General features: G+C 43.5%; 1 protein-coding gene across 4 annotated transcripts in view; it reads left to right on the forward strand.

The window, feature by feature from the left end:
- Window positions 1-24,980, forward strand: part of LOC126458600 (ankyrin repeat and fibronectin type-III domain-containing protein 1) — a 688,593-nt gene that overhangs the window by 504,363 nt on the left and 159,250 nt on the right. For all 4 annotated transcript variants that reach the window (XM_050095753.1, XM_050095754.1, XM_050095755.1 and 1 more), the window contains one exon: window positions 13,443-13,521. In XM_050095753.1, coding sequence (XP_049951710.1) covers window positions 13,443-13,521 — 79 coding nt within the window. The remainder of the gene's footprint in view (window positions 1-13,442; window positions 13,522-24,980) is intronic.

Genomic DNA, 24,980 nt, shown 5'->3' on the forward strand with positions numbered 1-24,980 from the left:
TCCCCATTTTCCTGATGATCTGGACTATAATCTACCACTTTGCCTTTCGCATGTAACGCCATTGCCACTTAAGAGAGCTAAAGCTTGCTGATTTTGTCGACTTTTATTTTCTTCAGTTCAGTTTAATACAGAGACATCTGCTTTATCCGCAACGTCAAAGACGCTGCTCACATTACGAAGAAATAACGATACCTGATTTTGTCCACATTATTCTCAGACAACATGACTCGTACGTTGATGAAGAGTTCAGCGGTATACGACGATGGAAACAGTCAATAAAAACTGTATATTTTAAATGCTCACCTTTTCTACAAGTCAGATGTCGTCTATCATTTCTGATGCATCAAACATCAAAGCTCTGCTGCATATTACATGTCTTTCATTACAACTTCTCCTTTCTGGTTTTCCCTTAAAATTAACTAGTTCAGGATGTGTTAGTATACATCTAACCAATCTATTCCTTTTGGTACACTGATCACTGGTCTCTATAGTAGAACCCTGTTTGTGAGAGGTGGAGCTCTTACTTTCGATTGTCCGTGTCCTCATCTGGATTCTGTGTGGTTTCCCTGAATCACTTTCAAGACTCGTAGGACATTTCTTCCAAAATGAGACGGCCATATCTCCCATTCAACAACTGAGCCAAGAAACTAATGATCATGACGTGGACGAGACATTATAATTTTCTTTCTCCTTCCATCATTGTTATACCACTACCACATAATTCAAAAATACAATGAATACATTTTTCTACATCGGTCACTGGTGTTTATATACTCACATGACCGGTTTCAAGAAATTCAATCTCATGTGGATCATTGTGTCACAGATCAGCAGTTGGTAACATCTCATTATAAGTATCTTTTTATATGTGGTTGCCTGCACCAAATATTAAGAATAGAAGAGACTTATCAATACAGAAATCAGTCGCTCATGGAAAATACAGACCAAATGGATACATATCACTCTACGAAAAACACTGTTTGACACAATAAAACAATTATATGAACAACTACAACTCCCCCTCTCCCCCCCCCCCCCCCCATCTCGCCGCTACCCTTGCACACTCACAAACAGTGGAAACTATTTAATCACAACCGATACAAAACAGTTACATGTTTGCACCTGTTACTGTCCTTCAAAGTAGTCACCAGCGTTGTGTAGAACCCGTTGCCAGCGATGTGGTTATGTTCTGTTGACGGTACTACTGTGATGGTGTTGTCCTAACGCATTACGTTCCTCCACGGCAGACCGTCAATGCACAGTATTACTGTTCGTTTTTGGAGCATCACATGCGACCAGCTTCGCGAAAGAAGCGGCGACATTTTCTGCGCAACCCACCCATCATTGTGCTCGACAATGCGCGGGCCCATACAGCGCAAGCTGTGGCTGCTCTGTCTTTCGATAGGACTGGAATGTACTGTACCGTCCACCGTACTCCCCGGACTTAAGTCCTTGTGATTTTGATTTGATTCCGAAGATGAAGGAACCACTTCATATATATCCTCTGAAACTAAGAAAACGACGGACCAAGAAGGAATTATCCGAATGGGACTGAAATCGAAGGATGTGATGTACTTGTTCAAAGAAAAGAAACGATTACAGTTTCAGAAAAAAATAATTTTTTTTGAAGTTAAAGATCTTCACAAACTGAGCAAGTCAATAGCGCCTTGGTCCACCTCTTGCCCTTATGCAAGTAGATATTCGGCTTGGCTTTGATTGATGGTGTTGTTGGATGTCTTCCGCGTGACGTCTTCCCAAATTCTGTCCAACTGGTGCGTTAGATCGTCAAAATTCCCTGCTGGTTGAAGGGCCCTTGCTCGTAATGTTTCAAACGTACTCAGTTGGAAATAGAGCCGACGGACCTTGTTGGTGAAGGTAGGGTATACCTAAACCAACGCAAAAATTGATGTCGTACTGTCACTGCTTTATATGTATATGAATAAATTTGGCCTGAAATTCAAGAGTTACCACCTTATAAATTTCAGGCTATACAGCAAAAAAAAGTCCCACTGAAGATAGCACGAAAAGAGATGAACATGATTGGGTCAAAAAAAGCGAACACACAGTGTCTTGCACAAGCCGGAATGTCTCTCCTGTTTCTGATAATGAGATTAAATGTCTCGACACTAGTCACGTGTATAAAAGAAATATCCCTAATAGTGCCTGTGGAAAAGTTATTCAATGTACTGAACTACTTCAGCCGATGAACACAATCTCTGTTATCTACATCCAGAAGCTACAATCCGCAAGCCATCCTAGAAAGCGTGACGGTTTAGGGTAGGGGGCGTCCTTCGTATTTCATTGTCGCTCTCTCCCACCCTCTCCTCCTTTCCTGTTTCATGCAAGAATGATACACGAGAAGAACGACTGGTAAATGTAGGGGGAAGTAATTCATCTAGGAACGTACGCTTTCGGAATTTTAACTGAAAACCACATCGTGATGCACGTCGTCTCTTGTACCATCTGGTACACTAGCCGTTTTGTGGCTCTCTCACGCTTATTAAACGAACCCGTAACGAAACCCTACGCTTTTCTTAGTGTGTTCTCTATTTTTTCCAGAAATCTTTCCTGCTAAGAGTTCTGGCTGAGGAGCCATAGTCAAGTATCGGTCAAACTAGTATTTCTCTCTTTCGTGAGTGGACTACACTTTCTAAGGAATCTATGAATTACACTCCGGCATATGATTTTCCTACGATTACTTCTACGTGACAGTTCCACTTTAAGTCGCCCCTCATACACATTCCCAGATGTTTAATGGATGTGACTGTTTCCAGTGATTTGTTCGGCAATGGTGCAATGAAACAATGAAGTGCCTTCGTCTTTTTCTCCTAACAGCTCTTCATTGTTAATATTATCTTGTTGCCTCCATTTCCTCCTTCTAGTCTACGATGCGACCAGAATTGTTAACTTACCAAAGAAAAACAGAAACAAGTAATTTTTGAGAACATTTCTCTTGGATAACAGAGGTATTTTTTTATTATTTAAAAAAAGCAGTTACAGTTCATGGAGTGGTATGGCCTGCTCCGTTCACTGCCACCGTCTACCGTCATGTTGGTAGGTCTAAAGACGCTCTCAAACAGACCGAAAACGGTAGCTTAAAAAAACATTCTTGCGGTTGTGACTGTTCATGTTCATTTTAAAGAAACAGAAATAAAAAATGAGGCGTACCTGCTGCCTCACTGGAGGGCTTCTACCAACTTTCATCAATGCCTTCAATATGGCGAATAAGAGCTGCCCGTGGCTCGCGGAACTCTCCATAACACAGCAGCCTGTTTCATTCTATTCTTTCATATCTTCTGTCATTTTCATTCTTCTTTCGTGACTGTATTTGGGACATTAGCTAGCCGTGATATTCTGCAGCTTCTTTTCATCACATACGCCTCCAGGCCTTGTAAGTAATTCTCTTCTTTTTTTTCTTTTCCTTTTTTCGGTTAAGTATCTCAGCGAAGTGAAAACAAGACTCGCTATAAATTATGCAACAGGTTTTTGTCCGAATTTTCATAACCAAATGAAGACCGAAAAATGGACGAACGGGATATCAAATTGACTAGTGCGAGACCTAGTTTTTTTAAAAAAAAAAAAAAGAAGAAATTTGAAAATAATCAGGGAAATTAAGAACAAAATATGAAAATGAAAGTTTTGAAAAAATGGTCGAATTTTTTGTGAAATGTTTTGTCTAAAGGTAAGAATTAAAGAATATTGTAGAAACATTTGACAGGCCTTTGAATGATGCTCGAAATCATGCACAGCAATTGATATGCCGATTGAGAATCTGAAGTTCCACCGGACACATATCCTCTACTACTACACAAAATTCTAAGGTAAACATTGAACTTTAAATTCTGAATCGACACCTCATTTGTTGTACGTGATTTCGAGTATCATTGAAACGCACTTCAAATGTTTCTCGGATCTAATTTATTTCTTACTTTTAAACAAATCATTTCACTAACCGTTTGACAGCTCTTACGTACAGGGTGATCAGAAACAGTCTGGTAAGCTTCTAAGGGTGTTGCAGGATAAGTTCTGTTGAGATATAACTAGTAAGAGAAAAACTCGAGGCCGGCCGAAGTGGCCGTGCGGTTAAAGGTGCTGCAGTCTGGAACCGCAAGACCGCTACAGTCGCAGGTTCGAATCCTGCCTCGGGCATGGATGTTTGTGATGTCCTTAGGTTAGTTAGGTTTAATTAGTTCTAAGTTCTAGGGGACTAATGACCTCAGCAGTTGAGTCCCATAGTGCTCAGAGCCATTTGAACCATTTTTTGAAAAACTCGATACGTTGTGCCGTTTCCGAGTTAATTAACACTGAAGTTAGCCAATAACGCCGTTGCGCGCGCAAATTCAAGCAACCCGTCAGATGCAGTTAATGTCTGTTGCTCACACAGCACAGATGATAGCGCAGTAAACTCTTCGATCTTTGACTCGGGTTCCATTCTTACTACTGTCCCAAGTAAATTTTAAGACAACCAAACGAAGAACACGTTTGGTTACACCCGCCTCTGAATGGACGCTTGAATTTGCGCGCTTAGTGACCTGACTGGCTAACTTTAGTACTAATTAACTCAGAAACGGTTCAAAGTATCGAATGTTTTTCTTCTTAAAGCTATTTTTCATGGCAACCAACCCTGCAACACCCTTACAAGCGTTTCAGCATTTTTCTGACCACCCTATAGTTAAACTCCCATATTTCTGAGTCCAAGAGAGTAATTCCTTTAGCACTTCGGAAGTTAGAATTGACAGAATTAAAGAACTTGGATATAGTGTGCTGTATAGAGAAATGAAAACACAGAAGCTGTTTGTCACGAGGCTGTGGCCCAGTGTAATACCGGGTGGTTACAATTAAACTGCAGCTACGTACAGAGATCCAGTGTGGCCTTTAATTATCGTATGGCAGCGAGAGTTGGCAGATATTCTAATGCGTTGATGCGGAACCGATTTACGCTAAACAAAAATAGTTTCGATTTTGGCCACCAGGAGCGAATCTGGCGCTGTACAGCATCTTGTCGACATCTCCGGTGCTCATATCGAACAAAGTGTGAAAGTGGCAGTTGATAATAGCATCAAGTTTCTCAGTCGTGGGGCATTTCCTGCCCACGATCCGTTCCTAAACTATTACGTATGGAAATATTTTTATATGTCTTTGTATGCAGTCACACCACCAGATTTGCATCTGGTGGCCATTAAAATTGCTACACCAAGAAGAAATGCACCTGATAAACGGGTATTAATTGGACAAATATATTATACTAGAACTGACATGTGATTACATTTTCACGCAGTTTGGGTGCATAGATCTTGAGAAATCAGTACCCAGAACAACCACCCTGGCCGTAATAACGCCCTTGATACGCCTGGGCATTGAGCCAAACAGAGCTTGGATGGCGTGTACAGGTACAGCTGCACATGCAGCTTCAACACGATACCACAGTTCATCAAGAGTAGTGACTAGCGTATTGTGACGAGCCAGTTGCTCGGCCACCATTGACCAGACGTTTTCAATTGGTGAGAGATCTGGAGAATGTGCTGGCCAGGGCAGCAGTCGAACATTTTCTGTATCCAGAAAGGCCCGTAAAGGACCTGCAACATGCGGTCGTGCATTATCCTGCTGAAATGTAGGGTTTCGCAGGGATCGAATGAAGGGTAGAGCCACGGGTCGTAACACATCTGAAATGTAGCGTCCACTGTTCAAAGTGCCGTCAATGCGAACAAGAGGTGACCGAGACGTGTAACCAGTGGCACCCCATACCATCACGCCGGATGATGTGCGTTCATCGCGATGTCGCCAAACACGGATGCAACCATCATGATGCTGTAAACAGAACCTGGATTCACCCGAAAAAAATGACGTTCTGCCATTCGTGCACCCAGGTTCATCGTTGAGTACACCATCGCAGCCGCTCCTGTCTGTGAAGCAGCGTCAAGGGTAACCGCATCCACGGTCTCCGAGCTGATAGTCCATGCTGCTGCAAACGTCGTCGAACTGTTCGTGCAGATGGTGGTTGTCTTGCAAACGTCCCCATTTGTTGACTCAGGGATCGAGACGTGGCTGCACGATCCGTTACAGCCATGCGGATAAGATGCCTGTCATCACGACTGTTAGTGATACGACGCCGTTGCGATCCAGCACGGAGTACCGCATTACCCTCCTGAACCCACCGATTCCATATTCTGCTAACAGTCATTGGATCTCGAGCAACGCGAGCAGCAATGTTGCGATACGATAAACCGCAATCGCGATAGGCTACAATCCGACCTTTATCAAAGTCGGAAACGCGATGGTACGGGTTTCTCCTCCTTAAACGAGGTTTCTCCAGGCAACGCCAGTCAACTGCTGTTTGTGTATGAGAATTTGGTTGGAAACTTTCCTCATGTGAGCACGTTGTAGGTGTCGCCACCGGCGCCAACCTTGTGTGAATGCTCTGAAAAGCTAATCATTTGCATATCACGGCATCTTCTCCCTGTCGGTTAAATTTCGCGTGTGTAGCACGTCATCTTGGTGGTGTAGCAATTTTAATGTCCAGTGGTGTAGGAACTAATTTTTTCAAGCGTAAATCGGTTCCACGTTAAGGTATTAGAATATCTACCAATATTCTCTGCCACACGCTAATTACAGTTGAAACTGCGTGTCTGTGAGTAACTGCACTGTAATTACAATTACCGGGCGTATCCCACTGTGAAACCAACAGCCGCAGTGACCACACCGCGGCCGGGGGGAGTGTGGGCGACAGTCAATATGCGCTCTCTCTGTGCAGATCACCTTTGACGCCGCACGGAATGTTTGCAGTAATGCACAGAGCATTACGGCATACGAAGGAATGGCTGATGCTGTGGCGCCCGGAGCTATTGGCTGTGTAGACGCATTATCAGGGCGACTGTAGCCAGACGTCAGCTGTATCTATGGCACCTGCCGCCCGTGAATGACAGTCGTCTTCTCAGTCTGGGACGGAGGAGCAAATGCGGCTAGCTATCTCTTCTCTACTCTAAACCTCCACAACTGAGTACTGGTACGCGGTGTTTACCTAGGTCTTCTTTTCCTTGAGCCTCATCAAAACCCCTGTTGGCATGTTAATACGCACGATGAAGAAAAAGTCATCCTCCAGTCTGATATTTACGAGTGATCGAGATAATATTTTAAAATAGATTACTTCTCTGGACAACAATAGCTCAACAACATAAAGACATAGTGGAGACATAAGGTAATTTTTTTTCTTCCTCGATGTTTACCCCTAGGACTAAGCCGTTTTGGACATCAACAGGTCTCTGTAGTTGCGGTCAACTGGTCCCAGATTTCTGTCTTCCATTGCTTCGAGTATACATTTTTCCCACATTACCCCTGGTCATCCTCGCCTTCTTTTTCCGAGGGCTCCCACTTTAAAATCTTCCTTAGTCACCTACGGTAAGACATTCTCTGTACGTGTCCCTCCTACTGAAGTTCTCTTTTTCAGCGTTTTGTATTGGAGAACACTGTCTCCATTCGCCTCCATGCCCCCACATTTCGTATCGTAACTCTCCTCGTTAATTGCAGACGTCTTCTCATACAGTCCATTTACACTTTTCTAATTTTCTCCCAAACTATTCTCGTGTGAGACCGCATCTCAGTTCCACATAGGAGTGCAATCTCCACCACATTGTGGAATATCCAATTCTTAGTGTACTGCCGAATATGATTACTACGCATTATCCAATGCAACGCCTTACTAACTCTCTTCCTCATTGTTATTATGGTTGAAATGGCTCTGAGCACTATGGGACTCAACATGTTAGGTCATAAGTCCCCTAGAACTTAGAACTACTTAACCTAACTAACCTAAGGACATCACACACACCCATGCCCGAGGCAGGATTCGAACCTGCGACCGTAGCAGTACCGCGGTTCCGGACTGCAGCGCCAGAATCGCACTGCCACCACGGCCGGCTGTTATTATGGAATTAATATCCGCCTCACGTGCATCAAAATTATCTATCATTGTTCCCAAATATTTTGAAGCTTCTGCTGGATTTTATTTCTCCTTCCTCTGTGTCAGTTTTCACCAGATCCTGTCCCATACATATACACTCCGACTTGTTCAGATTTATTCGCAATCAGCATTTGCTGTAGTCCTCGTTAAGCTTTCTCAGTATGTATTCCATGTCTTCTTCATCTTGTGATAATATTACCTGGTCGTTCGCAAATAAAAGAGAGTGAAGAATATCATCATCAGTCTTTATGCCCATACCTGAGCATTTCTTGTACCAGCCTCTCAGGACCTGTTCCACATAAATGTTAAACAGAATAGGTGATATTCCACACCCTTATTTTAGACCTTCGTCAACGAAAATACTTCGGGTAACTTTGTTTCCCGTTTTAGTGATTACTTTTGTGTTGTTGTATAATCTTTTTCTCTCACATTAACCCTTCTCATTGCTTACCTTAATTTTATTCTAGGGAAATTGTGATACGCCTTCTGCAGGTCTACAGAGGCCATGTATACGCTTTTGTTTTATTTCTTCATTTTTACAATAACTGTCATATATATTGTGTACAAAAAGTAACGGAAGGCACAAATGATTGTGTTATAAGGAATGCGACGCAGAGCTATTCCAACAGGGTATGCAGGAAAGCTTCAGTGGAGTTCACGAAGAGGAGAGAGGCCTTTGCAGAGCTCATTCTGTTAACACGAGTTGTGGGTTGTATCTGGATAGCTCACTCGGTCAGAAACACAACGCGATAAAGGCAAAGTTCCATTTGGGAGCCTTTGTTGGAAGTTTCAAGGATTGTCCGACTACCGCGAATAGCTGCTCAGGACTTACGCTCCGAAGACCGGAATGGAACGTCTTACAGTATTAATGTATAGAACAGTAATCCACATTGCAGACCTTTAGGGAATTTCTGTTTCTTGATTTCATTGGACTCTCAGGACCTGTTCCACATAAATGTTAAACAAAATAGGTGATGTTCCACACCCTTATTTTAGACCTTCGCTACGAAAATACTTCGGGTAACCTTGTTTCCCGTTTCCTCTAAGTTACTTAGAGGTACCCAGTTCGCTATGTACTTTAATCTTCCACATGCATGAAACATATTTCCAGTTCACTGAAGCGGATAGGTGATGTACGCTATTGTCGACTGAACAATTTGTCCCTCTGCCTCTTGCCTCAGCTATACCTCATCAGCTTTCTCATTGGTCGTCGGAGTAGTTTTCAGTCTAGAGACTGAAAGATGCTAGTTTTTTCATAGGTAATTCATTCACCCCTGCATCCATCTGAATCTGCCTGCTGATACGGCCTTGGTCTTTCTCTACAATTTTTACGACCCACACGTCTCCGTTATCAGTTAACTACTCTTTGCTGCCTGAGGGCGGTCCTAGCAACCTTTCCCCTGTTTTAGTCAACTAACCTCGTGAATTTCTTCTCCTACCTCTTCATTAGTTAGTCTTCTAGTAACATCTTCACCACTCTTCCATAACACTGCTGTTCGAAACCTTCTGTTCTCCTGTTGTACGCGCTGTTTACTGTCCACGTTGCACTTCCATCTACGACTGTACTCCAAACAATAAATTTCATAAAAGGCTTCCTCGTGCTTAAATTTATATGCGACGGTCACATATTTGTCTTATGCACAAAGGTTATTCTGCTCCTTTTGATAGCACCTAGTGTGGTTCATATTAACTCGTTCATCTAGTATAAGACTCCCCATCATTTTACTGTTACTTAGAGAAACAAATTAAAAAAGATGTTAGTAGCTCACGAAACTAAAATACACCGCTCTGGACTATGCAGTACTTTCTGCAGTTTGCACAAGTCAAAGACAACCTAGATATCTTCTAGAAAGTGCAACTGGAAATGGTAAATACAAGCTTCTGATTGCTGGAAGAAGAAATGCAAAGATAGGAAATACGCTACAACAGACTAGAAAATGAAAGGCAATTTGAGGTGTGGAAATTAAAATCACAATCCTGAAAACGCAAGGTTTGCGTAAACAGTAAAGTCCAGCTTTACGGCTGTAGAAGGGCTTGGAACTAGCAGCTATAGTAGAGGTGGTAACTTACGGGCAAATGTGACACTAGTTGGCTGGACGATGTCGACTGGTCTTGCCTGTATAGTCATCGATGAGCAAGTACTGCCGGCGGCGTGGAAAATTTCGATGTGGCCACCCTCCGTGACAATCGATGTATACTGCCAGTAGAGATACTAGAGGTACAGATGAAGCGAGGAGGGTATAAGGAGCAGACTAGCACTGCCAAAGAGAGCATTAGGGGCCTACTCGGTAAAAAAAAAAAAAAAAAAATCTACTAGTATCAAATCTAGATCTAATTTGAAGAAGAAATGTTAGAGAATTCACGTCTGGGGCACAGGGGAGTATGGAAGTGAATATGGAACTTTGAGAAAACTGGAAGATTCGAAGCGTTTGAGACACTATATTACAGGAAAGGACTGAAAGCGAAGTTGACTGGTGATGTAAGAAATGAACAGCTTCTCCGCAGTATCGGGTGAAAGGGAATGCGTGGGAAACTCTATGTGGGACTAGATGGTAGGACATGTTACTGGAATGAACTGTAGAGGGCAAAAAGTGTTGGGGAAAGTGGCAGTTGAAATATATGAAATAATAATTGAGGATGTTGGGTGTGAGTGCTACTGTGAGATGTAGAAGGTGAGGAAGTCGTGGCTGGCTGCAATGAACCAGTTAGAAGACTAATGAGAAGAAGTACAATGATATATATTCTCCAGTCAACATTAATATGAAGGAAAGGAAGCACTCCGTCCTCTGGCCACAAGTGACCAATCGGGACCATCCGACCGCCATGTCATCCTCAATTGAGGATGCGGATAGGAGGGGCTTGTGGTCAGCACACCGCTCTCCCGGTGATTATGATGGTTTTCTTTGACCGGAGCCGCTACTATTCGGTCGAGTAGCTCCTCAGTTGGCATCACGAGGCTGAGTGCACCCCGAAAAATGGCAACAGCGCTTGGCGGCCCAGATGGTCACCCGTCCATGTGCCGGTCACGCCCGACAGCGCTTAAGTGCGGTGATCCGACGGGAACCGGTGTATCCACTGCGGCAAGGCCGTTGCCACGTTAATATGGCCACCTGTCGAAAACCTGAATAACACCGTGTTGCAGCGCAGCCTGCTGCGAGAGATGCAGGAAGAAAGTCAGGGAGGTTCCGAAAGGTACCAGTGGGCCAGTGGGAAAGTGGAACTATGCCAACTCCAGTGCAGTGACCGGACCAATCGAGGTGATTCCACAGAATCTCGATTGGCTTTAAATCGGGGAGTTGGTGACTCGGGCAGCACCACAAACTCATTGTGGTGCTCTTCGAACCACTCACATACACTGCCACCTGTGTGCCACGTTGCATTGTCCTGCTGCTAGATACCATTGTGCTGAGGAAAAACATATTGCATGTAGCGATGGACATGGTCCCCAAGGATTGATGCAACCTTGTGTTGGTCCATTGTGCCTTCAAAAATGACACGATCACACAATGAATGCCAACGAAAACATTCCTCAGACCATAACGCTCCCTTCTCCAGTCTGGACCCTTCCGACGAATGTCGCAGAGTGTTTGCTGTCAGACGTTTGACGCTGATGGAGCATAAAAACTCGTTCATTTGAGAAGGCCACCTGTGGCCACTCAGTGGACGTCCCAATCGCGGTACTGGCGTGCTAATTCCAGCCTTCGTCGCGAGATGAACAGCAGTCAGAATGGGTGCACGAATCAGGCGCCTGCTAAGACCTACACGCAGCAACGTTCGCTGCACGGTTGTTAAAGACACACTGTTGGAAGCCCCTCGGTTCATCTGGGCGGTCACTTGCTAAACAATTGCACCTCTATTCGCCCGTACACATCTCCGCAGCCGTCGCCATCCCTGTCACCTATGGCCCATGATGGTTTCCTCGGCACGGGTTTTGAATAGCGCCATTTCGCCATTCACGATTTAATTTAAGCACGGCGGCACGAAAACAGTTTACAGACTTATCCGTTTCGTCACTGCTTCCATCCTTGTCCCGAAAGCCAACGTAATGCATTTTGGGTGTCAGATAAACCGCGCCGTTTCCTCATTACGACGGCGACTGCACTTTTTCCGCCTCCGCTCGACACGCTTTATATACCACCCGCTGCTAGTGCTGCCATCTGCCGTCTGTGAGTGGTTGTTACACGTTGACGTCGAGTATAGCCAGCGGTCACGTTAATTTCAGAGAGATTGGATTCCATTAGGAATGTGAATGGACCGTGTAACTGAACACAGAAGGCAGTGCCAACGATCTTAGCCTGGTTGTTTTAGTTTGGGGAACCACATGAAACTATAATGACAGTTAACCTCGATTCGCTGGGTGTGTGGCTCTTTTCTCGCCTTATAACATAGTTCTGCAGACATCGTCGCAATAGGAAAACAACATCTACAAAACAGAGGAATCGAGCTGAAAATTTGTGCGTGAGGCTTTTGTATCTGTTTGTGATAAGTGCATGAAGTGCGCCATTACACCACTGCTGGCAGACAAGATTTTTGGCTGTAATCACAACAGTAGAATATGCTTCTTATGTATGTTCTACGATTTCAAGCGACTGTAGGTGTTGACGAATGATCGTTCGTATTGACTCAGTACGGAGGGATGGAGGTACCCACATCGGACATAAATCAGAGTTATTGCGCTATTTCCTAATCCTGTTTATCACTCCGTTCCCTGTGGCGTCTCTAACCTATCTGACTGCTTGTTTACCAAACACGTGTCGCTTTACTGCTGTTTAGGTGAACGACAATTGTGCAGTGCACTTTCGCCGTCCGGTAGCATTTGAGCGGACTAAGCTTGTCGTATGGCTGGAATGACGTTTCTAAACTTTGCTCCAGAAAGGTATATGAAACTATTATCAACTAATCGAATCAAGTTTTGGCGCACTTCATGATTCCCAGTATGTCCTGGTTGTGTACTTGTTTCCTCTGCATTCTTCACTTAACCATGGAGTCAGTGAGAACCAATTCCTTAGAAGGACGATTGAGGTTTGATGTCCTGTCGACAACGCGCGTCTTAGAGACGGAGCACGGGAAATTGGGCGTGTCAATTTCTAGAGAAACATCCCAGCATTTGCCTTAAACAATGTAGGAAAAACGCGGAAAACCTAAATTCGATGACTGTCGCCCTGACTTTGCTAATTACTGAGGCATAACCTTTAGTGCCGCATATTTTTAAAGTAAAGTTTAGAAAACACATCTGAACTGATTGTAAATCTATCTGAATATAATATTTTTATAGTTGAAGCTCTTGATCTTCTGTTATAACCCATTTACGCAAGTCCATAGTTTTTCTATTGTATTGTTTGATCATTTTGCTTACTTCTGAACAGTGTCTTTTGAATGTATTGTCTGAATATCTTTTGGTATTAATGTATTACAGGAAATGTGTAGTCCGTTAAATTATGCTTCCTTGATATGCCAAATATTACAAGACCTTCCTATTTTTCAGCCTTGTTTGCTGCCGTGGAGCATGGACACATCGACAGGGCAAGAACCATCCTAGAATCGACGGACGTAGACGTGAACAGGTGAGACTTTGCAATTCTCCGCCATATTTTGGTGTGTTTTCCGTAGTATGTATTTTATTAACATCACTTGGCAAGTTTTAATATTTCTTCTTATTTATTATATTGAATAATAACTTATTATGCTTGCATTACAATGCTGTTCCGTCTTGTCGGATTTCGAGAATCCGAAGAGCTACTTAGAAAACTGAAGCTAGCGTTATTGTTAGTTTATAAAGCTCATACTTCGTAAAAAAAGATAATAATGTTTTCGTGTTTAGCATAATGACGTTGTTGAATTAATTTTAGAAAAAAATTCATGAGCTGATATAAACTGAAGATGTTCAAAAGTTTCATGAAAAAAAAAGTGACAATTATTGGTATAATTGAAACGAAACGTAAATTTGTAAACCTTAGCTGTAAGAGGACGGGAAGAAGAAATTGGCGGTTCCCAAGATAAGAGTTGTGGAAATTAAAAAGCTACGACGGCAATACATCAGCTCCTATGAGAAAAGTAGGAGTCACATGTGAACGAAAACCGTAAGCTCTAAATAAAATCCGCCGTCTGGATAACATTCACAATTAAATCCCATGTTTGAGAGAATCTCACAAGACTGAAACGGGGCAGAATTGTCAAATACGGTCGATATTTCAGCGAGCATACCGCTAGCTATTGAGAGAACACGAACTTTCCTTTCTTCCACTCCATATTCTTCTTCTGCAAACTGGGATTCTGGCACTGAACGATTTAAATTTACGATGAGGAAGGCAGCGCTGGCGCAGACCATAGAAAATAGGAAAACAGGAAGTCAGAAGACGCTTTTTAAGTTCGAGCGATCAGTGCCAATGAATAATACTTGAGATAACACCGACCAAATTTCTTTTTTATGACAACATACAACTTTTACTGCTAACAAGAGGAATGGATGGTGCCCACTCTGCATTTCTGTCGTTTAAACGAAGATAGAGCTAGGTCCCGTACAAACCCTTTATTTGGCACTGCTATAAAATTTTGAGAAAAAAATTATTAACTGGTTTTCATCGAATAAACGGACCTTCCCGAATGTAACTAACTATATATGTTTCCATTTATTTAAAAATATATAGGATGGTGCCAATTAGTAATTAGGTTCTTACAGTGCCAAACATATTACTTTCTTTTCAGTAAACGTACCTACATATGTTTTACAAAACTGAATTGACGAAGACTGTTTGAAAATATTCCCTCATTCGCAATAAAGAATGCCAAGAGCTCTCCTGCTATAAAGATAGGTGCTTCCAAATGCATATCTCTCTATCAGTCGAAATGCATTAGGACTCTTGGTGCTCTTACGATGGGTATTGGTAATCAATGTTGTTTGAGAGCAACATTGTCAGTCAAAATATTAGATGAAACTTCTGCCCAGAATCCCTTTTATTCCTAGGGCTAAGAGCACTGTCCATATAAAATGGTCAAAAAATATTTCGCACCACCTGCACTTCAGTGAACGAATGTGGGCGTAGTTACAAGGCGAACAGGAAATGAAAGAATAAGCTTTCAGAAACTGAAAAATAATTAATAGTGAAATAAAAACCAAAATAAAACAATAATTATCTGTGAAACGAAGATATCCTGCTGGGTAACATGCGATACCGCTGAATTGACGCCATATTCCACTTACGACTGAAAGGCTTTATTTTGCTGTTGCAGTTTGCGGTGGTCTCAAGCTTAAATAGTTGGTGCCATGTCAAGAAAAGACATAAATACCAATTAACTGTGCTTGATAATGGCGTAACGCGGAGATTGCAATAGCAAAATATAAGAGGCAGTTAAATGAAAACGAGACAGGTGGAAAAAGTAAATGAATTGCTTATTATATCAAAAGTATTTGCCATAACTGTTAATACATGTATTCCTCTGAGACGAGAAGGTCAATGACTTCATGGAAAAGTGTTTGCGGTTGTCTACAGACCACGATTGTACCACTTCGTCCGAAGCAAATGGACGGCCACAGAAATCTTTCTTTAGAGTTCCAAAAATATGAAAATCACTCGGGACTGTGGGGAGGATGTGTAAGGGCTTCTCAGCGAGACTTCTGCAGCGTACTCGAAGCAACCTGGCAACAAAATGCATGCCCACGTGTTGCCAAGGTTCTTTCGACTACGCTACGGGAGTTTCCCCGGGCAGCCGTTATACATCCTCCATACGGTTCCGATCTCTCCACATTTTTGGAGCGCTGAAGGAATACAGTCGTGGCTGCCGATTTGGTTCGAACGAAGAGGTGAACGCCTGTGTAGAACTGTGTTTTCGTTGGCAACCGCTATCATTTTTCCATGAAGGCGACCATCTCTTCTAGCAGTGGGAAAAATGTATTAACAATTGTGGCGATTATTTTTGAAATAATAAACAGTGTACCTACCGTTTTTCATCTGTCTCGTTTTCATTTGACTACCCCGTACACAATATTGACAACCACAAGTGTCAAATGATGTCTGTTTAGAAATTTATGCAGGCTACGGACCCAGTTCAAATGTTCAAATGTGTGTGAAATCTTATGGGACTTAACTGCTAAGGTCATCAGTCCCTAATCTTACACACTACTTAACCTAAATTATCCTAAGGACGAACACACACACCCAGTCCCGGGGGAGAACTCGAACCTCTGCCGGCACCAGGACCCAGTTCACAAGAAGTTAATTCAATACCATGTTGATTCATCCAATGCATTGTAATGTGCTTGGATTCACCTATAAATAATGTCGAAAATGTGATCGAGAGGTTGTTCCAGTCTTTAACAGTGTCCCTCCTGACATCATCCGTCGTATGAGGAGTGTTCCTCGGATGCCGCTGTGGATCCATGCTCCTAAACATAGTCAGTGTGGTTCGTGTCAGCTGATGCCGTAGGCCTCTCAATTTGGCTGATTCGTGCCTTCTGGAGGAAGCTGTTCACGAGGTAGTGGGCATGTGCATTACCGTTCTGAAAGACGAACCCACCGCCAAAATGTTGACACCAGGGCTGGGCAATAGGTAGGAGATGCTGTTCTGAAATCATGCTGCCAAACATAGTCTGTGTGGTTCATATGGATCATGCTATCTCAATTGGTACACATTTCCGAAAAATCAGCTAGAGTGCACCGGTCAACATCAGATGGCGGCTGGGAGACGAAAGACGAATAGACCAGAAACCTTCTTCTCTGCCCTCAACTTTCAAAGAAAGCTCCCCATGCCTCATGGAGGGAACGACTCTATGCTGTTGCCAGTGCAACAAACGAGAATATTGTTTATTTCACAAAAAAAAACAACAACAGGGAAACACGTCAGATACTTCTCACTATATGTACCCAAAACGCACCTTAACAAACAGAATGTTGGTATTGGAATGTATCAATGTCCCACCGATTGGACGCCACCTTCATGACGAACTCAATGGCTTGGGCGGCTCCCTCCGTCCCGACTTTTGAGATCGGTACAGGAAAAGCAAAAATCTCCGGTCCACTTATCCTCCGGGGACGGCAATGGCAGCACGCCAGCCTGTGTCCTCAGCGAGGATGCGCGTCAGCTCCAGCCAGCAAATGCACGGAGTGGCCCACGGTCCCACTCACACGAAACAGCTCAACTCCCTGAGGATGCTCGCCACTCGTAACAAAACTCACTGGTCGTTTTCTGGCGACAATCAGGAACTAGAAACCACAGCGGGAGCATACCTTCCCAGCAAGAAAAAACCAAACATTTCCTCTCAACCAAACACGCCCAGTACTCGCGTGCAATAGAAGCAGAAAAATGAAACACTATGGCATAGTGATACATGAACGTCGTGTCACATGTGCAAGTAGCGGTTTTTTTTTGGTCATCAGGCTACTGACTGGTTTGATGCGGCCCGCCACGAATTCCTTTCCTGTGCTAACCTCTTCATGTCAGAGAGAGTAGAACTTGCAACCTACGTCCTCAATTATTTGCTTGACGTATTCCAATCTTTGTCTTCCTCTACAGTTTTTGCCCTCTACAGCTCCCTCTAGTACCATGGAAGTCATTCCCTCATGTCGTAGCAGATGTCCTATCATCCTGTCCCTTCTCCTTATCAGTGTTTTTCACATATTCCTTTCCTCTCCGATTCTGCGTAGAACCTCCTCATTCCTTACCTTATCAGTCCACCTAATTTTCAACATTCGTCTATAGCACCACATCTCAAATGCTTCGATTCTCTTCTGTTCCGGTTTTCCCACAGTCCATGTTTCACAACCATACAATGCTGTACTCCAGACGTACATCCTCAGAAATTTCTTCCTCAAATTAAGGCCGGTATTTGATATTAGTAGACTTCTCTTGGGCAGAAATGCCTTTTTTGCCATAGCCTTACAATCCAGTATCTGATTTCGGAATCTCTGTCTGACCATGGTGTAATCTAATTGAAATCTTCCCGTATCTCCCGGCCTTTTCCAAGTATACCTCCTCCTCTTGTGATTTTTGAACAGGGTATTCGCTATTACTAGCTGAAACTTGTTACAGAACTCAATTAGTCTTTCTCCTCTTTCATTCCTTGTCCCAAGCCCATATTCTCCTGTAACCTTTTCTTCTACTCCTTCCCCTACAACTGCATTCCAGTCGCCCATGATTATTAGATTTTCGTCCCCCTTTACATACTGCATTACCCTTTCAGTATCCCCATACACTTTCTCTGTCTGTTCATCTTCAGCTTGCGACGTCGGCATGTATACCTGAACTATCGTTGTCGGTGTTGGTCTGCTGTCGATTCTGATTAGAGCAACCCGGTCACTGAACTGTTCACAGTAACACACCCTCTGCCCTACCTTCCTATTCATAACGAATCCTACACCTGTTATACCATTTTCTGCTGCTATTGATATTACCCGATACTCATCTGACCAGAAATCCTTGTCTTCCTTCCACTTCACTTCACTGACCCCTACTATATCTAGATTGAGCCTTTGCATTTCCCTTTTCAGATTTTCTAGTTTTCCTACCACGTTCAAGCTTCTGACATTCCACGCCCCGACTCGTAGAACGTTATCCTTTCGTAGATTATTCAATCTTTTTCTCATGGTAACCTCCCCCTTGGCAGTCCCCTCCCAGAGATCCGAATGGGGGACTATTCCGGAATCTTTTGCCAATGGAGAGATCATCATGACACTTCTTCAATTACAGGCCACATATCCTGTGGATATACGTTACGTGTCTTTAATGCAGTGGTTTCCATTGCCTTCTGCATCCTCATGTCGTTGATCATTGCTGATTCTTCCGCCTTTAGGGGCAATTTCCCACCCCTAGGACAAGAGAGTGCCCTGAACCTCTATCCGCTCCTCCGCCCTCTTTGAGAAGGCCGTTGGCAGAATGAGGCTGACTTCTTATGCCGGAAGTCTTCGGCCGCCAATGCTGATTATTTATCAAAATTTAGGCAGTGGCGGGGATCGAACCCGGGACCGAAGACGTTTTGATTATGAATCAAAGACGCTATTCCTACACCACGTGTTCCCTGTGGTCAAAAAAGTATTAAAAGAAAAATTTCCAAGATATGCAATTCATGACGGTGGTGCAAAACCTTTTTGTGAGCAGTCTGGAAGTAAGGGTTATGCTCTTCATATTGGAGTAACCTATGGGTCAACCAGGTGTTCTCTGCGATCTCTAACTTGCATAGCTTTCTACCGTTGTAAATGTCCGAAACATTGTCCTTATGCTATGATGGCCTGTTTCCCTAAGCACGTTCGTTTATTAAAATACGGTGAAAGATGGAGTAGGAAAGCATATAAGAGGTTAACTCCGATATCATTAGAGACATCTAACCAGAATGACTGAGGTAGTGGCGCATATACATGTTGAAGGACGTATACCGGGCTTAACCGTAAGTGATTAAGGGAGCAACAGTAAACCTAAATCAACTCGGAGGGGATTCAACGATGATTCCGCCGAACACTGCACCATCTCCAAATTGAGATTTTCACTCTGCAGCGGAGTGTGCGCTGATATGAAACTTCCTGACAGATTAAAACTGTGTGCCGGACCGAGTTCGAGTCTCGGTGCGGCACACAATTTTAATCTGCCAGGAAGTTTCATATCAGCGCACACTCCGCTGCAGAGTGAAAATCTTTCTGGAAACATCCCCCAGGCTGTGGCTAAGCCATGTCTCCGCAATATCCTTCCTTTCAGGACTGCTAGTTCTGCAAGGTTCGCAGGAGAGCTTCTGTAAAGTTTGGAAGGTAGGAGACGAGGTACTGGCAGAAGTAAAGCTGTGAGGACGGGACGTGAGTCGTGCTTGGGTAGCTCAGCTGGTAGAGCACTTGCCCGCGAAAGGCAAAGGTCCCGAGTTCGAGTCTCGGTCCGGCACACAGTTTTAATCTGTCAGGAAGTTTCACTGCATCATCTCGTTTGGGGTTACTAGATGTCATTTTGGAATGGATGAGGGCCACTAACGTGCGACTCTACGTTCAACATTCGAGTGTAAAGAAAGCGGTATATGAACTCACCTAGCCAACACTGCATCCTAAGTGGAGGCATAAGTTGCGGTTAACAGAGTAGTGTTCCTGAATTGGGAGAAACATCAGACTGAATCTCGCTCCGCAACGAAGTACTGCAAAAGAGCAATACGTTCAAAGTCCTTGGAGAATGGATACCCGCGGTGAGCATGTACTACTGCACAGTGATTATCGCACCTGAAAAATCACGCGACTGCTACGGTCGCAGGTTCGAATCCTGCCTCGGGCATGGATGTGTGTGATGTTCTTAGGTTAGTTAGGTTTAAGTAGTTCTAAGTTCTAGGGGACTGATGACCACAGATGTTAAGTCCCATAGTGCTCAGAACCATTTTTAACCTGAAAAATCATAATATATACGATATTAAATCGTACTTGTTTATTCTTAAACTTATCCTACAACACCTAGCAAACTCCCCCCATTGTTTATCTCAAAATGCCTAAACATAGCTGCAAAGGGACAATACATAAAATCGAAATTTGAAGTTTCAATGACAGCGAGGGAAATGTGAGTCCTATTGGTGCAAATGGTTCAAATGGCTCTGAGCACTATGGGACTTAACATCTGAGGTCTTCAGTCCCCTAGAACGTAGAACTACTTAAACCTAACTAACCTAAGGACATCACACACATACATGCCCGAGGCAGGATTCGATCCTGCGACCGTAGCGGTCGCGCGGTTCCAGACTGAAGCGCCTAGAACCACGTGGCCACACTGGCCGGCAGTCCTATTGGAAATGAGGCGTATACACAGTTACAAGGAGGACAAAATTGTATGACCTAAGAATTACGTCTAGTCTTCATCAGACCTACAAAAGGGGAAAGCAACGAACGCTAAGAGTTGGTGTACATGATACGTTTGAAAATTTCCGAAAACGTTAAAAAGTACTAGTGATTTTCACTCTGGAGGTAAGCACAGAACTTTTATCGATGCATTCGGCTCTCTGAAGCCACTAACAACTGAAACACTCCGTACGTAGTGTACAGTGAAAAGTAAGCAGGAAAGCGCTAGGAGGAAGGAGTAGACTATATATTAGCCGGCCGGTGTGGCCGAGCGGTTCTAGGCGCTTTAGTCTGGAACCGCGCGACCGACACGTCGCAGGCTCGAATCCTGCCTCGGGCATGGATGTGTGCGATGTTAGGTTTAAGTAGTTCTACGTTCTAGGGGACTGATGACTTCAGATGTTAAGTCCCATAGTGCTCTGAGCCATTTGAACCGTTTTTAGACTATAGATTAACCGGTAAATTTTAAGAGCAACATAAATGTAACAGTGCTTAATCGATCAAAATTACGATGGGCTGCAGGCGCCGAGAATTTATGATGTCAGCTGTGAATGCGGATTAGCTTCCATCGGACAGACAGGGTGAACTGCCAGTATACGACGGAAACAGGATGAACGTCACATATGGCTTAGACAATGCAGTAAATAGGATGGGGCAGGCTAAGATGAAGTGATTCAGTTCGAGGGGGCTCGCGTGCTGGCTTGGCAGTCCCTCCACCTTCAAAAAGGAAGCTAAGAAAGGCAATCGAGTGAGTCAGTGGGTCCTCAAACATGATGAATACAAGCTATCATGGCGTTGGCTGTTAGCAGACATCACAGAGTTGCCAGATTTTTGTAAACAAAGAGTAGATTTCTTGTGAACCTGACACATCCAAACTGAACAAAGCCGGGCCCCCCTTTCCTCTGCTCCCTCGAAACTGACCACTAAAAACTAGAATTAACACACTCAGGTCTAAAATTCAAATTTATATCCGACAATTACTGGTATATTATTTTCAATCCGTGAAGTATTTCAGAGCCACAGCTGTAACATATACAACTTTGAATTGTCTCAAAACAAGCAAAAAACAAAACTTCGACCGAAGATGCCTGGAAGACCCAACGGTACAGGCCGACACTGCCATTCTCAGCCCATGCGCTTCACTGGACAGTCAGCACCCGCTCTCCCGGCCGTTGTCAGTTTTCGTGACAGGAACCGTTGCTTCTCAATCAAGTAGCTCCCCGTGTAGCCTTACAAGGGTTCAGTGCACCGCGCTTGCCAAGAGCGCTCGGCATGCCCGACGGTAACCCATCCAAGCGGTAACCAAACCCGACAGCGCTGAACATCGATGATCTGATTGGAGCCGGTGTGACCACTGCGGCAATGCAGTTGTCGAACTATAACAACGCTCTGCATTGTACATTACCGGAACGGCGAGCTCATGGTCAACGATGGAAAAGCAGCTGCTTTTCGATCCCGTATAGCTGGACCTCAGAAGTTACGATCTACGAGGGGCGTTTGAAAAGTCCGTGCAAAGTCCGAGAGATGGCGCGTGTCGATGTCATGTTTAGTTAGTAGCATCTTTGGAAGGAACGCACACCAAGTTTCAGCCATATCGGTCTTTTTCTTTGTGTTTGGCATTCGTGTGAATCAAGGAAGTCGAGTGATAGTCAAAAAATGGACGAAAAAGAATTTCATGTGGTGATTAAACATTACTTAATGAAAGACAAAACGCCTCAGGAGACTGAAGAGAAGCTTGATAAACATTACGGTGACTCTGCACCTTCGATTAGAACAGTTTATAAGTGGTTTCAAAATTTTCGGAGTGGCCATATGGGCACAAATGATGCTGAACGTTCTGGACGCACTGTGGAGGTCACGACTCCAAAATCATTGATAAATTCCATAATATGGAGACGGATGACAGAAGAGTTTAAGGTGCATGAGATTGCTAGTGCTGTGCGCATCTCGAATGAACGGGTACATAATATTTTGCATAAACATTTGGACATGAGAAAGCTATCCGCAAGATGGGTTCCTCGATTGCTCAAGCTTGACCAAAAACGGAATCGTGTGAAGTGTTGCAAGGAGGGTTTGCAGCTGCTCAGGAAGAATCCGCAGGGCTTTAAGCGTCGTTTCGTCACTGTGGATGAAACATGGATACATTACTATACTCCTGAGGCCAAACAACAATCCAAACAATGGGTTACCAAGGGAGAATCTGCACCAAAAAAAGGCCAAGACCATTCCTTCGGCAGGAAAGGTTGTGGCGACTGTCTTTTCGGATTCGCAAGGGATAATCCTCATCGACTATCTGGAATAGGGTAAAACTATTACAGGTGCATATTATTCATCGTTCTCTCATACTCTCTTTCAAATTCTAAAAGTGGCAGGGGTAAAACACTGGGAGCGAAAGGCTATTTACAATTTGTACAGAAACCAGATGGCAGTTATAAGAGTCGAGGGGCATGAAAGGGAAGCAGCGGTTGGGAAGGGAGTGAGACAGGGTTGTAGCCTGTTCCCGATGTTATTCGATATGTATATTCAGCAAGCAGTAAAGGAAACAAAAGAAAAATTCGGAGTAGGTATTACAATCCATGAAGAAGAAATAAAAACTTTGAGGTTCGCCGATGACATTGTAATTCTGTCAGAGACGGCAAAGGACTTGGAAGAGCAGTTGAACGGAATGGACAGTGTCTTGAAAGGAGGATATAAGATGAACATCAACAAAAGCAAAACAAGGATAATGGAATGTAGTCGAATTAATTCGGGTGATGCTGAGGGTATTAGATTAGAAAAATGAGACACTTAAATTAGTAAAGGAGTTTTGAAATTTGGGGCACAAAATAACTGATGATGGTCGAAATAGAGAAGATATAAAATGTAGACTGGCAATGGCAAGGAAAGCGTTTCTGAAGAAGAGAAATTTGTTAACATCGAGTATAGATTTAAGTGTCAGGAAGTCGTTTCTGAAAGTATTCGTATGGAGTGTAGCCATGTATGGAAGTGAAAGATGGACGATTTTGGACAGGAAGAGAATAGAAGCTTTCGAAATGTGGTGCTACAGAAGAATGCTGAAGATTAGATGGGTAGATCACATAACTAATGAGGAGGTATTGAATAGAATTGGGGAGAAGAGGAGTTTGTGGCACAACTTGACAAGAAGAAGGGACAGATTGGTAGGACATGTTCTGAGGCATCAAGGGATCACAAATTTAGCATTGGAGGGCGGTTTGTAGGGTAAAAATCGTAGAGGGAGACCAAGAGATGAATACACTAAGCAGATTCAGAAGGATGTAGGCTGTAGTAAGTACTGGGAGATGAAGAAGCTTGCAGAGGATAGAGTAGTATGGAGAGCTGCATCAAACCAGTCCCAGGACTGAAGGCAACAACAACAAGAACATTATTCATCGTTATTGGACCGTTTGAAAACCGAGCTGGACTGCAAAAAAATCCTTCTTCGTCACGACAATGCACCAGCACACAGCTCAGCAGTTGTGGTCGCAAAATTATTGGAAATAGGATTCCAACTCGTTTCACATCCCTCCTATTCTCCAGACTTGGCTCCCTCGTACTGCTATTTGTTCCCCAATTTGAAGAAATGGCTGGTGGGACAAAGATTTTATTCAAACGAGGAGGTGAATGCAGCAACTAATAGCCATTTTGCAGACTTGTACAATTCCTATTATTCGGAAGGGATCAATAAATTAGAATAGCGTTGGACGAAGTGTATGAGTCTATAAGGAGACTATGTCGAAAAATAAAAAAGGTTTACCCCAAAGACGTAAGCAGTTTTTATTTTTGCACGGACATTTCAAAGGCCCCTCGTATGTGGGGAAGCAATTAGTCTATAAGCCCGAAGACTTCCGATTTCTACCGAGTCAGAATCAGAAGCGGTTCATGCATACAGCTCATGGTGCGGGCGTTGCAGAGGCGCAGTTATTTGTGTCTCGTCCGACAGAAAACAGTTACACTCATCTTTAGGTTATTTCTTCGTATCCACACGTCTTTCGCATCAAAACATTTTTCAGTAACGGGTTAGGTGTGCGATTAACTGAAAGACAGTTTGCGAGTAAAAACTTCATTATATTGTTTGATACAAAATACCGCCAAGCCCGAGCTAATCTTAAGTTACAGTTTCGTCATTCACAAGCAGTCACACTCAATCGTAATAGCCAGCTTATGGTATCGAACCAAATGTGACACCAGAAAGGATTATAAAACGGATTGTCTGTGACAGAATGCTCGCTCAAATA

Source organism: Schistocerca serialis, chromosome 2, assembly GCF_023864345.2.
Source record: "Schistocerca serialis cubense isolate TAMUIC-IGC-003099 chromosome 2, iqSchSeri2.2, whole genome shotgun sequence".
NCBI classification, from domain to species: Eukaryota; Metazoa; Arthropoda; class Insecta; order Orthoptera; family Acrididae; genus Schistocerca; species Schistocerca serialis.